Source organism: Pocillopora verrucosa, chromosome 1 (genome assembly GCF_036669915.1).
Source record: "Pocillopora verrucosa isolate sample1 chromosome 1, ASM3666991v2, whole genome shotgun sequence".
NCBI classification, from domain to species: Eukaryota; Metazoa; Cnidaria; class Anthozoa; order Scleractinia; family Pocilloporidae; genus Pocillopora; species Pocillopora verrucosa.
The window spans coordinates 34,188,778-34,206,521 of record NC_089312.1 but is presented as its reverse complement, the minus strand read 5'-3'; the positions used below and the strand labels follow the sequence as shown (position 1 = coordinate 34,206,521).

The window sequence follows — 17,744 nt, the reverse complement described above, 5'->3', positions numbered from 1 at the left end:
ACGAATCAGATTTACAACTCAAGTGTTTTAAGAATATATTAGAGAACTTAGATTGTTAATTACATTTCTCGGATCCTTTGTTGTTGTTGTTGTAACTTGTTGAAGGTGCAGGTGTTGAAGATAACATTTGAACCGTCTGTGAATATGTTACACTGAGCAGCGAATTGAAATTTTGTGAAGCAGACATTATATGATGAAATTTTTTCTCCAAGCTTAAAGCTGTATATTTTATGATGAAGCACTGTTGTAGAATGAAGAAATTTCAAATACTTAACCTTTTATTCATTCTAAGGGTGTAAAACTGTGGGCGTAATAAGAATATGCTCGAAGGCAACTCTATTTCCCGGAAATACTCTTAAAGAAGGATTTTTAAACATTGCTTGTGTATGTCATTTCTCGATTAAACACAGGGAGTTGGACGCTGAAGTTATCAAGTGCAATTAAATCGGAGTAAAGTAGGCGTAATACTGTAGACTTAAGAAAGGCGTTTTATGTTCCCTGGGAATTCCCGCTAGGTCAATGACGGAGGTGCACAATTTCAATGGGCAACGTAAGCCTAAAACTCCTTTAAAGTAATGAAATGTGCCATCAAAAGCGCGCTACACTCATATTAAGCAGATAGAGAATTAAAAAGACAAAGTTCTAGAAAGCTGCCCTATTTGGATCTTTTTACTTGTTTCATTTTTGCAGAACAATGTAAACTCCCTGTAAATGACGAACAAACTGCTAATTAAAATGGTAACGGAATTCCAATTTTGCTCTTAGATTACTATTTGATGTTGTTTGTAGCCAAGCATGAAAGTGTAATGTCATAAGAATAGATATTCTTGAGTGGTAACATTAAGATAATTTGTTAGGTTCTTGATTGCAGTTTCAAATACCAAAAGTGTTTCTAGTAGATCTGATGTCGGCACAAGATTTAATGTAAGGTGGCATTCTCAGAATGTTCGCCTTGATTCCCAAGGTTCATGCAGTTCACATAATTATTTGTTCTTCAAACCTGTACACTCATTTTTGCAAAATGCTTGATATAGAAATTTAGACCTTTAAATATGTATCTAGAAATCAGTTTTCTGTATATACAATTTTTTTTTAGACAGTCATCCTACCGATTCAAAGTATCAATCAAACTGTTCTAAGGGTTTAAGTTTTGCTTATTTTTGGCTTTAGAGAGAAAGAAATGTGTAAAGTAAAATAATAGTGCAGGATTCAAAGGCTGAAAAACATGATTGTTGTCAGGTTCCATTGTGGACTCTGAATAAATTGTACTGCTAACATCACTGTGCATCAATAAACTTATTGAGAATGATTAATAGAGTGCTTATCTTGTTCGGGAGAGGGAAATGGGACAAAATTCTTTTAGAACCTTCAGCATGGTTGAGTCTAGGAGGTGAAATCTATTGGATCGAATTTGAAGAACAGTGATTAACCGAGCGGCGGTAAACGCGAGAAAATGCCTGCCTTGCACGAATTAATCCGAATACACCAGAATATTTCCAGGAAAATGCGTGTTTTCAGCTGCTAACTCCGGTGAGTTCGTTGTTGTACACTGGAAAAATGCCAATGAACAAAATATGCAGAAGTAGAGCTGTCATGATCGATGGCACGCTTTCGAATCGCCTCATAGTCACTCAAAAAATATTTGCATGTGAACGCGATGATCTTTGCTTACCAGGTTTTCTCCCGCTTACATCTGATAACAAACATCTGAAGTTTTCTACCTCGGAACGACATACCACAGAAAGCATTTTATGGACCGCAAGTTTTTCGACTTATTGAAATTAAAGATATGTGGTAGTGACTTTCACAAGTTTTTTTTGTTTTTTTTGTTTTTTTGTTTTTTTGTCAGAAAAGTATGTTTTTTTCGTCCGCTAAAGTAATCATCGCTAATGTTTACATAAGATAATTGAATTAATCAATCGAATTAAATCAATCAGCCAATAAACTTTAACTGTTTCCACTGTTTTTGCGTTTCATCAGCATTAACAATTTAAGCGATTCACCGTTTTACGTTTGTGCTTGAAAATAAATATTTTAAAGTTTATTCGAAAGATAAGTGTAAACAGTCACAAGGTTGGCCTGGATACACTCGATGCCAAAAAACAACCTCGTTCTCAGGCTATGTCCACCATTTTGCTTTACTCCGATTAAAATCTGCCATGTGCACCTATCGTGCATTTTCCTGCGGTGGAAAAACCAGACCGAATTTTTGACTCATCATCATCATCCATACGAATACAAAAAGGTTTTAAGATTTCATTTATTTACTACACAACATTTATCTCAACGTTTTCTCAAAACTTTTACAATTGACCTTAAAATAAATCAGTTAGAATAAAGTCGATTTAACGTAATTATAATTAATTACTCTAGAAAGTTGTTTTTAAATCTAAAACTGACAGCATAATCAGATGTAGTTCACCGGTTTAAGCTTCAGCTCTACCAAACAAATTTTGCGTTTTGTTTCCATCAAAAGACTCATCAAATAAATCACGTTGCCTGATAACTCGTAGATAACTTTATCGAACCCCCCGAGAACATTAGAGAGTCTTGTAAAAGGATCTGGTAAATTATTTCATATAAACAATTGTTTCATGACACAAAAAAATCTTCCCGAAGAAAAAATTACCGGTTCCTCAAAGAGAATGCTCTAGGAAAAGTCTGCTGGTCTGACTTTCATTTCAGATGTTTTGGGGTCGTTGTTTTTAGCTTTAGGGTTTAATTTTGCCCAGTGAATTGTGCAATTACTTCCAGAATGAGGACAGATGCCGTTAAGATTTGAGTTAACAGTACAAACTCCATCAATGTACAGGTACCACCAGCCTCCCCCATATTTCCGTGCACAATCATGATCAGCTGGAAATCTATTCCACGTACTAAATAACGTGCCATTATGACCGGAGAGAGAATCCTCAACAGTAGCAGCTGCACAAAAAAAGAGAGGAATAAAAAGTAAACTTAAGGAGGCTCCATAGGGTTTTTGCTCAATGTTGGCGCGCGCGCCAGCGCATTGTTTTTCTGGAAAATTTTTGTGTTTTCGCTTTTCTAGGTTACTAAAAGCTATCAAAAGGGCGATGAGCAACTTTTGGACTATCGTTTGCTGTAGTAAATATTATCAAAATAATTTTCGCTATTAAGCTAAGGTTCCACGAAGAGAGGCGCTTGCCAGTGATAATTTGGCTTTGATTTTCTTCAGTTTGCTCAGGTGAATTTCCCAAAATTTTCACAATATGTGAAAATTGTCCTGTCATCATTTAAAAGCCGAAAAAATAGGGGTTACAGAGGCAGTTTCAACGCTATTTGTAATTTTGTGTTTTCTTCCTCTATCTCAAATTTGGTCTTATCAATTTCTCTTATCAACAGGTACTGGAGAGGGCACAAATATGTTTAACGGCCCAGAAAATTTAAGAAATTCCAACTAAAGAAACGCGATCAATCTTACTCGAAAGATCCCCATTTTCTCAGAATAGAACTTCGCCAATGTCTATATCTGAGCGTGCGTAAACTTTCGAATCTGTTACTTCATCTGTCACCTTTCTATAGAGCCTCCTTAAATAAATTTTAGCTTCATATTTGACGATCCGTAATTGTTAAGAGCCTTTCTCTAGCCTATTTTGGCATCTACAAGTGTATAAAATCACGAGCTACTATTGCTTGTGGAGGTGATGTTTCAGAAAACACTTTTGTATTCCAAAGCATCCAAGTTACAGAGTCAAATCTGACACCTATTTTTCTATACATCCTAGGCCTTTGTGTCACCTGATGGATTCTCTGCCACCAAGTCACTGGTAACTTGCAAGGAAATGGATCGTTTAGGGCTCATGAGTGTGATATGCATAACCATATACAAATGCACGAATAACAAAAATATTTCCAAGGCATATAGTCGTTTGAGAGACATGTGGGTGAATAGCTATGAGAATGACTACATAAGCAAGGTTGGTGATAACAGTGATCATCCATCAAAATTATCATTCATTGTGAAATAGTAGATTGGCTTACATGAAATATTGCCGATGTGTAGCTTGTAATGGGCTGTCTCATTCTCAATACCAAACCATTCGTACTCAGCGTGAACAGTTTTGCTCGCATTTACTCCTAGATCCACGCGGAGTTTGTTTTCTGTCTTGTTTTGCGTCAGACGTTGGATCTTGTTCAGTCCCAGCCAAAATTCACGAACGAGGAAATCACCGAACCCCTTTTTGTAATCATCCCAGGTGCGGTTGAAATCAGCAATGTTACATAGTCTCTTCTGGATCACTGTCCATCCTCCACCAGCTGTCGTTTGGTCACAATACACATCAAAGGCACCTGAACCATCAGGGTCGATTGTATAAACACCACTGATGGTTTGGCCGCACTTGTAAAGCTCAGCACAGTTCTTAGCTGTTGAGGAAAAAAAATATACCTCGAAGTTCCAAGCCACGTGAAACTTTGCAGTTGATCGATTTAGCTCATGACACAAATTTCGCTCATTTGTTTGTTATTTTCTTAAAGTGAAATTACTATTCCTCAGTCAGATCTGACACAGAATTCGACAAGGAAAAAAAGGTGTTTCTTTGTCCTGTCACGAGCGAGAGGCCAGGTAAACAGATTGCGAATTTGATTTTTCCAGGGGATATTTGAACCGGGACCTTCGGATCTCCACCACTGAGCCAAATAGAATCTACACTGCTGGTTTGTCAATCGCCAATGATGCCTAAAGCCCGATAATGCAATTAAAAACAGTTTCTAAGATTTGGACTGTTTTCACCCACACTTATAGACTGCGTACCGTATTCGCTACTTTCAACGGTGTTTAGAAAAAGAAAATAATAATGATGATAATAATAATATGATCACTATACGTGATCAAAGAGAACCTTTCACAAATTTCACTGATGTTCAGCTCCACTTAGGAAAGTTGACCTCCAACTTACCTGGGATTACAAGCGCTAGAGCTAATTTATTTACTGCCCAACACATCGCCAAAAGCAGCAAAGCAGGATTTACTGAAACAGAGGTTAATGCACCATTAAATTTCTCACTCACTTTTCTTTATAATAGGTTGTATTGTTGCACAGCTTCAGACCCGAGAGATAAACCTCTTTAGGCTATATAAATGCTCAAACGATAAATCAGGAAATCACGCTGCATTATGAACAGACACGTTAGGACTCATATTCTCCTGATAGGGTTGTGTTTCGTATCATCCTGCGAGAAGGGGTTGGAATATTTTCGTTTTGCCCTTAGTGGACCGTGCCTTTTGTAAAACTGCTATATCGGAGAAATTGTCGGGAAAACTAAAAAAATGATAATTGGAATGGTGAGTTTTTACCCTAGAACCGAAGAATAGTTAATCAGCAAATTGCTCTCAATAACGATTTAGCGTAATTTTTAGGATGCACAATGTCCAATAAAACAGTCACTTACTTATTTTTCGACCTTTAACCATTGTACACTTCCGGAATGAAATGCTTAGTAATCAGGACGGAGTATTATCCAGAAACACAGCTAAACAAAAATAAAGCAAACCAAACATGAAGAAAAAGCACTAAATCAAAATAAGAAATAAAGCAAAATACACGGACATGTCAGTGATGATTGATGGATTGTGTAAAGATAACAACATTCTTTGTAGGTAGTTCCATCCGTGTTACTGATGATATGTGGAAGGGCTGGTGCGTTCTAGGGGTTGGTAACAAGTCTTGGACCATACACGTACCCGCTAGTTTGCTAATAAATGGAATGAAAAAATTACATACACACAAAAAATCCAATAACTATGTCTCAAACGAAATCTTTTTTTTATGAATCCCTAAAAGAAACTATTCAAATCGAAGGCTAGTAAAACTAAGTCAGTGTTTGGAAATGGAACGATGTTACGATCAAAGCTAAAAGCTGATGACCATCCAAAAATTAATGCAAAAAAAGGAGATATTTAGAATAAACTGAATTCCAATCAGGAGTTTATATATTTTAGATCCTTTCCATCAGAGACCATATCAGCCATATATGCAAGAAACTTTTCCAACGCGTAGGTGTCCTACCGTCAACAAGAAATCACTTACCTCTCACAAAGAGAATATTATTTTATACGGCAATATTGAGTAAATATTAATGTATAACGGAACGGTCTGGGGAGTAATCTAAAAAAAATAACATCTGACGCAGCTGCCAGGGTAATCCTGTGAGTAAAGAAGCGATAGCAGAGAGAACTGAATTGTGCGCGTCTCGTGTACGCTGCTCAATCGAAGAAACGCGCTAATGCGTAACCTCTGTTAACGCGATCAGCTTTGAAAATCCTTTATCGGATCTCTCAAAAAAAAAACAAAACAAAAACAAACAAACAAACAAACAAACAAGAAAAAAAACGCACAATAAAGAAATCTTTTAGATCCGGTGTTGGATTTCTTAACTGAAATCTACTTCGAAGAAAGATTTCTTAGAGTCGAAGTCCAGATTTGGATTTCATACTTGATTGCAAAATTCGAAACTCCGGATCCCTAACGCTAAATCCAGATTTCCCAGTCAGAAGCACTCTAAACTCCTTAAAAGCCACTGCATTAAACACCTGTTTGATAGAATAGTGCGAGGTATTGAAGCTACTTCATGGTCCTCAAGAAACGTTTTCCCGTAGTATTTAGGGCATTTTGCGGTGTCTTAAATACCATAGGGAAACATAGGCGGAAGGAATTCCCTCGCTTCAGTTATTATACTGCGAAAAACATTATCAGTACTTGTAAGATCAAGCCTCGCCATTCGAATCGTTGAGAAACGCATTTTCAATTATTCAAAGAAAAAAACAAATAATCTCTTTGGTTTCAGCAATATAGTTTACGGTGGAAGGGGGTGAATTCAACGGACTCGCAAACTTATCAAAATGTTTTTTAAAGTGCAACACTCATCTTTGCTAAAATTTTTACAACGAGCAACAAATTGTGGAGGATTAAGCAATAACATGAATTCAAATGACATTGTTTAACTCAAATTTAAAGAAATATTTTAGGGCTTTACATTCATAGCTATGTTAATCTTGGGAAGCGGATTGGAATGTTTCGAACAGCTTTTAGAAGACATGCTTACTCTAACCAATCAATGATCGATTTGCATCGACAACATTAGTTTGCAAATCAATTTTCCGAAGGCAGATAATATTATTTTAGACATACAGGGCAAAAAACGTCACTTAGCAGCTTACGGTCGGTCTGCACAGTGAAATATTGTGAAAAAGAAACTGACAAAAGGTAGCTTAAAAATTCCGAAACCAGCCGCATACGTCAAATTGCCTTTCTTTTGTAGAGGTCGTGTCTAAGATTCCGATTAGAATAGTAGCTCGAAAGGAAAGAAACCGAACCTTTGCGGCCTGTAAGGCACTGACGGGAATTTTCAAATATTCCTTCTCTCGAGAGATGCACGATGCAAAAGGCAGTGGTGACCCAAAGAGTCGTGCTACACAACTTCGAGGCCAATTGAGTATACCTCTCCTTATCACTCTCCGCAAATCTTTTATCTCTTAAACACTTCAAAACCATGACTATCACTAACAGCTTAACAGTTTTATAGAAACTGAGATATTGAGCTGTAACATGAGGTTATTAGTTTATATTCTCTTGGTTGTACTTTGCTTAGTGTAAAAGGATTTCATTAAACCATACCGTGGCATCCTGTTACAAGCAAAATAAAATCTGCAATAATACATTTGGGAAGCAGAAACCTGTTGTGGTGTCACAAGACGTAAATTTATCCACTAATCAGACGACACATATACATGTAGAGTTATAAACGGTAAGGAGCGTGTCATATTGTAATAAGTCAAAACTCTCCAAAGATTCGTGAAATTACAAGACTAGTAAAACTCTGAAGATATCTGCTTTGAGTAAGTTACCTACCTTAATCTTCCTTTAACATCTGGAGGACTGTCAGAATTGCTCTGTAAAATTTCTTTTATTCAGCTGTAAGCAATGGTCAGCCAATCAGAGACTCCCCTACGGGACAGGGCGGCATTTCAACCAAAAAGTTAGTTTTTTTACCGGTTGAGTTAAGAAAAAGGACCCTCCGTCGGATTTGTCGGTGGAATTATTTGCGTAAGAGGCTTGGGAAAGCCAAATACGCAAACGATAACAAAGGTTTTATAAAAAAGGCTCATGTTCTTATAGCTCTACAATTGTCTTTTTTGCGTCATGGAAAATTCAAACCTTAAGGAAATTTAATCCTGGATTCAAAACATCTTAGAAGATGTTCTATGAAAATGAATGTTCTGTTATGATGTAACGTTGTGTGTCAATGAAAGAAAATTGAGCAGAATTTAGACTACAACGATATGCCTCATTAATATCCTTTTATATCTTAAAAGTTGAGGGAAGTTGATGACACAAATACTTTCTTAACAGGCGCTTGTTTGGTGTTTTTACCTAAAAAGATATGGTACTGTAATTATTATCTACTGCAACTTTTTTCGCATGTCAAAGCAATTATTTTCATCTAACAAGAAATCACCCAGAAAAGGCCGTTGGGTCTCATTTTTCATGAATTAGGTCTTTCTGTAATAATTTGTAGGATGATATGTCATTTCTTTTAGTTACCTTGGGATAGCAAACAATGTTAGCGATTAACAGGTTATAAACTGTTGATATTCTCTTGTAGCAATCTATATATTGAAAATATAACATATAAACAGCTGTCGTATAAATGACTAAATCATTGAAATATGACAAGCGCTTAAATGGCAGCTTAAGTTGATGACTTGCGGGCCTAATCACTTTTCCGCTTAACAGATACTACCACTGTACAAATAATGTTACTGTGATGTTCGTTCATGAAAACAAATGAAAAAACAGTCACAGACAACGATTGTTCGAAGCGGGTTAGTTTAGAGAGTAGGAAAAGAATTAGTCTTGTTAGCTCAAAGCTCAATGCGTCAAATGCCGACTTAGCCGGAAATCTTATCACATTACGTTGTTTAAAGAAAAAAGAGCGCGAGGAAAACTCAGAACTCTACTTGTGAGCGCCTTTAAGATCGGGGGAATCAAGAGGATTTGAAAGAAACTAAGAAACCTTGATAAATTTAAATGGGCGTTGCAATTTTGACTAACAAGATTCAAGCGGCCAAACCAGGAGCAAAATATCTCACAAAGTAAAAGGGCGACAAAAAGAAACGTCACATTCAAATAAATCAACAACACGAAATCTATTAAACCTCAAAACATGGTAAACCAGCTGCCAATGTGTGTACAATATATCCAATTGGCAGCCAAACAGATACGCAAACCTCAACTCGAAGACAGAGATAAAATTACAAATCTATCGATGCTTATGGTCGGTAATTGAAATAAAGAGCTTCCGACGGAAGCGTACCGATGCACTCATTATAATTCGGTAAACGATGTTTAGAAAAAAAAAACTGGAGGCAGATTATAAACTCCGACAAACATGGAGATAATGAACATATAACTTTGCTTTAATCTCAGTTTGAAAGGAGATAAAGATGAGCTGTCAACTTATCTTCCTTAACTTTCATCAGTGGACATTCTAAATTTGACCGCAGACCTACCCTGAGAACCACAATAAAGGAGAAGGACCTATTAGCGACCCTCCAAAATATTGATTCGGTTCACCGGCAAAAGAATTAGGTTTGTTTTTGTTCATTTGCGAGATTATTTACGACAACTTTATTTCAATAATAGACATCACAAAGCCTAGGAACTAGAATGCAGGAAACTCTTACGGACATCAGACTGACTTAGATCACATTGCCTTTGTTAGAATTAATTTTTCTGACACTCGTTTCGGTTTGGTTGATCCTTCTTTATTTTCTTTCCTTCTCACGTTGTTATAACGGGGACTAGCTTCAATGTACCAGGGAAAACTAGAGTCTCCGCTTATAAAGGTGACACTGCGGATGACATTTGGGCGTAAATTTTTAGTAATAACTTTAAGCTACTTACGAATGAAATCATTAAGACTTTTTTTTGCGCTCAATGGGACGAATAACCGCTCCGGAAGGAGCGGTGAACAACTTTACAACTCTATATCACTGACGGATAACCGCCACGCATAGCACCGACCCGAAGTGCTGTATCTTATTAAGTACTTAAGACGCAGTCCAAACGGGTGCCAAGTTGCCAAAGGTGGGTAAGACGGTCTCATGTAATAACACTGGTTACCAAATTACATTTTGGAAGATTGTGACACTGATCTTATCATCGACAGCAAGAAGATATCTGAAAGTTGAATATCATTGCATTTCGTTTTTTTTTTTTCTTTTAATTTTTCTTTTTATGAAAATGCTTGTGGCCCAAGATAGAATGCAAAATTGGAAACAGTGTTAAAAATTTCAGAATGTTAATCCCACTTGAAGTCCCTAACTTCAAAATGTGACGACAAATGATAAACAAGTTCATCACGGTTTTGTTTATTTAGTAGATTTTGCCAAGCTTTTATCCGAGACAAATGTTGTCGGCGGGTGCGTTTGAAAATTAGTCCGCTTTGGCAAAAAAAACAATCAATACTTGTAAGGTGTTGGTAATGACAGAAAATTTGCCTAAATAAACAATTTTGTCACTAATGTGGATGGGCCCTTACTTAAATCGCAAATTATTTCCTTTTGAATTTATTTTAACAGTTGTTTTCCATTATACTCCGATCAACACTTTTGTAACTTACACCCGCAGGCACGCATTGTTTGCGACATGAATGGCACATCACGCAACGTCACAGGATGTTCGAACCCAAACGCTTGTGCACAATTTCCCTGGACAATTCTTTTTCTAATTATTTCAGACATTTATTGATTTTCTATATCACGAACATTCTTGCTGCAAGTCTGCCATCACCGTGCTACGCTCAATTATAAACCTAAATCTTAAGTAACCCAACTGTCATCAAACCCTTAGCTTAATTAAGAAAATAAAGTGTCACGTGATATTACATTACACGATTGTCGCGACAAAAGCTTAAAAAGAAAGTATAAAGCAAGATTTGTGACGTTCATCTATTTCTCAAAATGTAGACATTTCCTCAATAGGCCCTTCGACACTCCATCAATACAAAACAACAGCGAGAACTGTAGTCACGTTTATAATTATCTTCTCTAGAACTTTATGAAAATGATCCACGTGGCATAAAATGATTTCTTTAGCTTTATTGATAAAATCAAAAATAAGCATTGTTAAAAGAGCTAAACATAAGGTCAACTTCTCAAGCAAGTAAGGGAAGGATAATGCAAACCCCCCTCCCACACATACACACACACGCACACACACACACACACACATATATATATATATATATATATATATATATATATATAAATTCAAGAGCTGTCGTTCGAGGGTTTGTTCGAGTCACAGTGACTCTTACGCTGATGTGCCTCGAAGATGATGACTGCACATTTAACTATTATCTGTTTTATGCAATCGTAGCATGATCATGATGGAACATTTAATTCCTTAAAAGGAGCGTTGAAGTTTTGCCTCAGAATTGTGCTTCCTCATGACTTTTTTCTAGGAGCTCATTTCAATGCACTACGATTTTACTGTGATTTTGATGTTTGAGCGAGCAAAGTGAAACAAATGGTAATGTGTGAGCAGTCGACCCCATCGCCTGGTGAAGACTAACAGTAAGCAGTCGAAAGGTCGCGATCTACATCTTAAGTGATTACATCGTGTGACAAACGATTAAACAGTTTATTATTTCTTACCACTACGATGAACGATAACCTATTTTACGATATTAAACTCATATCATTCCTTTCTAAGAAATTCCAAGGTAATTCATCATTTGACCCTATTACTTCTTTCCCTTGATGGCCTTGCTTCATTTGTTTTTCTTACCTTCTTCTCTCTCTCTCCCTCTCTCTCTCTCTCTCTCTCTCTCTCTCTCTCTCTCTCTCTCTCTCTCTCTCTCTCTCTCTCTCTCTCTCTCTCTCTCTCCTTAAAGTTAATAAAATTCACTGGTTTCCAGACGAACAACTTGAGACACGGAACACACTAATCTCTGGGTGCCTTGAGAGACACGCCCCTTTGCGGAAGGTCCGTAACACACGACCACCCGCCTCATGAATGAAGGATCCTCTGATAGAGGAACTCCAGAACAAACGGGATGCTATTAGATTCATTGCTTACCAGACTAGACTAGACCAGACTAGAACTGATGCCGCATGGGATGTGTTTCGTACGGTGAGAAATATATTTAAGTCGGCAATAAGAACTTCCCGTAAATCATTCATCGAAAAAGCATTGTATTCAACTAGTCCCGCGAAGTTTGGAAAGTCTTTCATATAGTACTCAAGCCTAGTTTCAGGCCTCTGCACTTTGACCACTATGCTCTTAACGACTTCTTCGTGACAATAATAATAATAATAATAATAATAATAATAATAAAAATAATAACTTTATTTATATAGCGCTCGTATCCTCTGCTCAAGGCGCTTTATAATCATACAAAATCAGATATTATTGAGGAGAATTTACAAATTTAAAACCATGTCCTACTATATGATACTTAAATATAGCTAAAATTCATACTGATTAAAAAAGAAAAACAAAACTGGAGCCAGCCATATCTTATTATATGTTACTTAAACATAACTCAAGTTCACAATGATTACAAAAGAAAATTAAATCTAAAGCAATATATATATATCTGTACAAATAATGGTCTGTTATTAATAGATTTACTAAACAGGAACGTCTCAAGTGCTCTTTCAAAAACTGAGATGGTGTCAGACCTCCGAATTTCATAGGGTATTGAGTTCCATTCTCTTAGTGCATGAACAGTGAATGCTCTGTCTCAGTAGGTCTTAGTATACGATCTTACTAACAGACCTAGATGATCTGTAGATTCTGAGCTAAATAGTTAGGCGATGCCCCATTCAGTGATTTATACACTAGAAGCAGAATCTTGAAAATAATATTGTATTGGATCGGTAGCCAGTGAAGCTCCTGCAAAACAGGTGTGATATGCTGAAACTTGCTCATTTGACACACAACTCTAGCCGCCGTGTTTTGTACATGTTGCAATCTTTGTAACTAATACTTAGGCAAGCCGTCTAATAATGCATTACAATAGTCTAGTTTCGATGTAACAAATGCGTGAACAGTAACTGCTGCTGATTCTTTAGTGAGATACTTCCTAATTCTAGATTTAATCATCATATGAGGTTCATATGATGATTAAATGATGATCTACAGATGCTAGACACATGTGCATGAAAAGACATGTGCTCATCAAAGATGACGCCAAGACTCCTGGCCGACTGAGAGGCAGCCATGCTCTCATCACCAACACGTAAGGCCTGAAAGCATGGATACTTTGAGTGGATGAGCATGACCTCCGTCTTTTCGTGGTTTAGCTTCAATTCGTTGAGGTCCATCCAGTCACAAATAGCAGAAATGCAGCTCTCCACCCTCGATTTAGTAGCGTCCACATCATCCGAATGCAAAGTATAACTGAGTATCATCAGCGTATGGATGATAATCCAAGCCATAAGATCTTATTACTTTAGCAAGTGGCGCAGTATACAGAAGGTAGAGTACAGGTCCCAGAACTGAACATTGGGAAACTCCCACGGTAAGATCACGTATTGTAGAATTCACCTCATTGATGTTAACAAACTGAGTTCTATCAGGAAGATAGGAGTTGAACCATCGCAGAACAGTTCCTCTGATGCCAAATGATTTCTGCAGTCGTGCCAGCAACAAGGTATGGTTAACAGTATCGAATGCTGCCGACAAATCTAAAAAAGCAAGGAAAACATTCTCGCCTTTGTCTAATGATAGCATAATGTCAATTGTGTCGATGAGAATCGCAGTCTCTGTACTCTGAAAGATCTTGTACGCTGATTGGAGAGACTCATGTAGAACATTTTCGCCAAGATAGTTATTCGATTGCACAAACACTGCTTTTTCTATTAATTTAGATAGAAACTTTAAATTTGACATAGGGTGAAAGTTAGTAAACTGCTCAAAATCTGCATTTACCTTCTTGAGAAGAGGTAATAGCAGGGCAAACTTAAGTTCCTTGGGCAGCACTCCAGATGATAACGACAGATTAATCGCTCTTCTAAATACAGAAAAAAAACTAGAATAGCATTTCCGCATGATACTCGCTGAAAATGGATCTAGTGCGCATGCCTTGATTGAACCCCTAATCAGTCCTAAGACATTTTCATCTGTTACCGTTGCGAACTCGCTAAAGCATGATGTACACTCAAAATCCTCCATAGTGAGCTCCCCTAGCTGTTCTCTCCTAACCAGCAATTCATCACGAATGCTCACCATCTTGGGACTAAAGAAATTAGCAAAGGCATTCGCGAGTTCTAGGTCACTGTTCGCAGACGGATATCGCACTGCTCCAAATAATTCACCCCATCAATTTAGAGGCCAGTCGAACGCCACTCACGTTCGAGCCCTCGGCAATCTCCTCATTATACCAAGGGGCATTTGGTCGAATGACAATAGTGCAAGTTCTTTTAGGTGCCAGCTTGTCCAAAGCTTTGCACAACACCTCATCATACTCCTTAGCCAACGACTCAATACATTGCGAGACACATCCATCCGACAAACCAGTCGGTATAATCATTTCATTGAAAGCGTCAAAATCAAATCTCTTTAATTTACGAGAGACAACAGTCTCTCCTAAATAGAGAACACTAGAAACTCTGGCGACTTCAATAGAAGATCTCGTGCGCTTCATTGATGACCTGCCTTACGACTCCCCTGGTGGAACACGTTTTCAGCTGCCACCTGTCACTAGGGAAAGCGTCCTCCAGACCATCAAGGATTTTCGATCGGATTGTTCCACTGGCGTGGACCAGTTACCCACTCGTTTCATCAGGATAAGTGCTGAGTACTTGACAGTCCCACTTAAATCTATCATCAGCAATTGTATTGAGAAAGCGCATTTCCCAAAACTATGGAAGGTTGCTCAGGTGTCTCCAGTCTCAAATAAAGACCGACAACCCAGTCTCAAATGATCAACCTCGGCCCATCTCAGTTATACCTGTTCTCTCGAAAGTCTTCGAGAAGCCTGTCGTGTCTCAAATGGCGGATTACGCAGACAGCGCTCATCTTCCCCACAATCGAATCTCGAATTTCCGCAAAGGACATTCCACCACTACAGCTCTGCTGAGAATCAGAGATAACATACGCTATGCCATTAAGAGGAAGGAGACTAAACTTATGTCAGCCAATTTCTCTAAGACATTGGACACCATCTACTTTGGCTCGACTATCGAGAAGTTTTATAAGCTTGGCTTCTCAAAACCCTTTCTCAAGTAACTCCTGAGTTACCAATCTGGTCAATCACAGTTTGTACAGATCGATGATAGGAGGCCTTCGTGCCAGTCATCCCAGTTTAACATTCCACAAGGGTCCATCCTGGGGCCGGTGATATTCAACTTATATGTTTCAGATCTACAAGAAGGGCTATGGACATGAACGAGACTTTCGTGGATATCACAAACTGGTCCCAGGACTCCAACTTGGCACTGAACCCTACAAATACAAAGTGCATGCTGTTCCCAACCCCTCAGATGTCGTCCTACCATTCCCTCGCTGTATTTCCTATAAATCTGTCTATAGGAGATAAACCCCTTGCACGTGTCCATTCTACTAAAATGTAATTAATGCTCGGGGCTCACACAACTGACAACTTGAAGTAGGACGATCATGTTAAGCATCTTGCTTCATCTTGTTACGGTGTCTTAGCTGCGTTAAGGAAAATCAAGAAATTAACTAACCACCATCTTAAAAAGTTTAGTTGTTATTATGAAAGTTTAATTATGTCCTGCCTTGACTGGATGACATGATATCTTATCCAATTATTGACTGTCTTTTAAAAAGGCTACAGCGCATTCAGTTTGTGGAAGCCAGTTTTGTCTGCGGAAACTATGTTAACAGTATTGACACTATTCTCAGATTAGGCTTGTTGCCTATCAAGGAACGTAAGCAATAGTACGTTTTAAAGGCGACACGCAAACCTATATACTATCACAATTGGCCCAGAAACCTCCAGCTTGAGCAACTTAGACATACCAGGAACCTGCGCTCATCCAGTTCCATCAATTTAGTCATACCGTCGGCCTCTGAAACTTTCTAGGATAGCGTGCCAGCCCTTCGCAATTCTTTACCAGCTAATGTTAAATCTTGTAGCAATTTTATGTCTTTTAGAAGGCAAACGTTAGCTATTCTTAGGGAGCGCTGCCGGACAGGCGCGCAATAATCATTTAGACTCAGTCTTTCATTTATAGAAATACATGCTATATTCCTCTGTTTAACAAATGGAGAAGCCTTGGCTGTGCTCTATTCTGTTATAAAGCACGCAGGAAGCGGCTAGAGCACGAAAGAAGTGTAGGGAGAAACACGAGAGGTAGTCGAGTGTTTCTCCCCACTTCTTTTAGTGCTCTAGCCGCTTTCTAAGTGCTTTATAACAGAACAGAGCACAGCCAAGGTTTCTCTATTTGTTTTATAATAAAGAATCCATTAAATTCCCCGAGCATTACTTTCAATTTTCAAAAAAAAGCTTTATTTCCAAAGCGAACAACAGTGTCGTCAGCATGCTCTATACTCTCATAAAGCACTCTACAATAAGCCAATCAGAATCCCTGTTAGAATGGTTCAAATAATCTGATTGGCTGTACAAGACTAAAGCTGTCAAAAGTGTCAAACCATCAAAGTTAAAAAACCATCAAAGTTCACCTTCTGCGATAGTTTACAAACTAAAATAGTTCGGTAGGTCGAATTTAACACTTTTGCCTGAAGTTTTTAAGTCTAATACAGAATCTTAAAGTGAAATGTTCAGTGAACTTCAGCCGAATTATGGCTCGTAAAAACACGCGAGTTTTTTCACGTGACAAGGTAGAAAACAAACTATTCAGGGCGAGTGTTTTTTGAATGAACGACAGCCGAATTCACCGGAACATGAAGATTGCTCGGGATGACAGCGCCGCAATGCAAAACTCGGCTGCAGTGACAGATGTGACTTTCCACTCAACACATCGGAAAGGATATCAGAGCAAGCTCTTATTTTTTCACTCGAAGGGTGGCCGATGTAGTTTCTGAGGCTTGCTGTGATGACCGGAGATCGCCATGATGAGCGAGCCGCGATGGACTTCAGCATGATCATATTCGCTCAGACACCGTCATGATTAGAATGAATTTTAACAGTTATGCCAGTTTGGTTATATTTTTCATCACTTCTGTTTTGTTCTGTTTTGTTTTTGAACACTGAACTTTATATACTATATGAGTGTTAGCTGTGTTTGATTTTTATTTCCGTACGTAAGCTTGCAATCTAACTGAGCGTGAATCAATCTTTAAAACCTCGAACGTCTATTTTGTTTTTCCTTTGAGGATTTTCGTATCTACTCACGTTTTAATAACGTAAATTACGGCGCCTGGTATGTTTACAAACTTTTATTTGGTTCTTCTGTTGCTACTTGCCGGCTCGCTTGTTCCGAAATTTCACTTTCAATTATCGGAAAAAAGCTAAAAGGAAGTCCCGGAAAAGGTCGAACATAGTACAGTTTGGCTGATGGCGTGACAGCTTTAGCTTAGCTCTATGCTCTATACTGTCATAGAGCACGCTCTTTCAACCAATGACACCGCGTGTTATATCCGAACTTTATTATAAATAGAATTATATAATTTTATTTTACCTTTATTTTTTATATCAGGCAAAGAGCCATTTTGTATGGGGATACTGGTATTAAACCATTGTTTTTATTATCATTACGATATTATTTAAATGCAAGTGTATCTTAG

General features: G+C 37.9%; 1 protein-coding gene across 1 annotated transcript; it reads right to left on the bottom strand.

The window, feature by feature from the left end:
- Window positions 1–2,345: 2,345 nt before the first annotated feature.
- Window positions 2,346–7,893, bottom strand: LOC136284357 (angiopoietin-related protein 7-like). Its single transcript, XM_066174592.1, has 5 exons — window positions 7,872–7,893; window positions 5,413–5,493; window positions 4,920–4,991; window positions 4,003–4,386; window positions 2,346–2,925 (listed from the first exon to the last, which is right to left on the bottom strand). Exons 2-5 carry the CDS (start codon window positions 5,432–5,434, stop codon window positions 2,651–2,653), a joined length of 753 nt encoding a protein of 250 aa, XP_066030689.1. The 5' UTR covers window positions 5,435–5,493; window positions 7,872–7,893; the 3' UTR covers window positions 2,346–2,650.
- Window positions 7,894–17,744: the final 9,851 nt, after the last annotated feature.

Excerpts from the sequence above, each read along its gene's own strand:
- LOC136284357 (XM_066174592.1), bottom strand. The coding sequence starts at position 5,434 with ATGGTTAAAGGTCGAAAAATAA. Across the intron at positions 4,992-5,412 it reads GGTTAAAGGTCGAAAAATAA|TAAATCCTGCTTTGCTGCTT; the intron begins GTAAGTGACTGT and ends CCTCTGTTTCAG. Across the intron at positions 4,387-4,919 it reads TCTAGCGCTTGTAATCCCAG|CTAAGAACTGTGCTGAGCTT; the intron begins GTAAGTTGGAGG and ends TTTCCTCAACAG.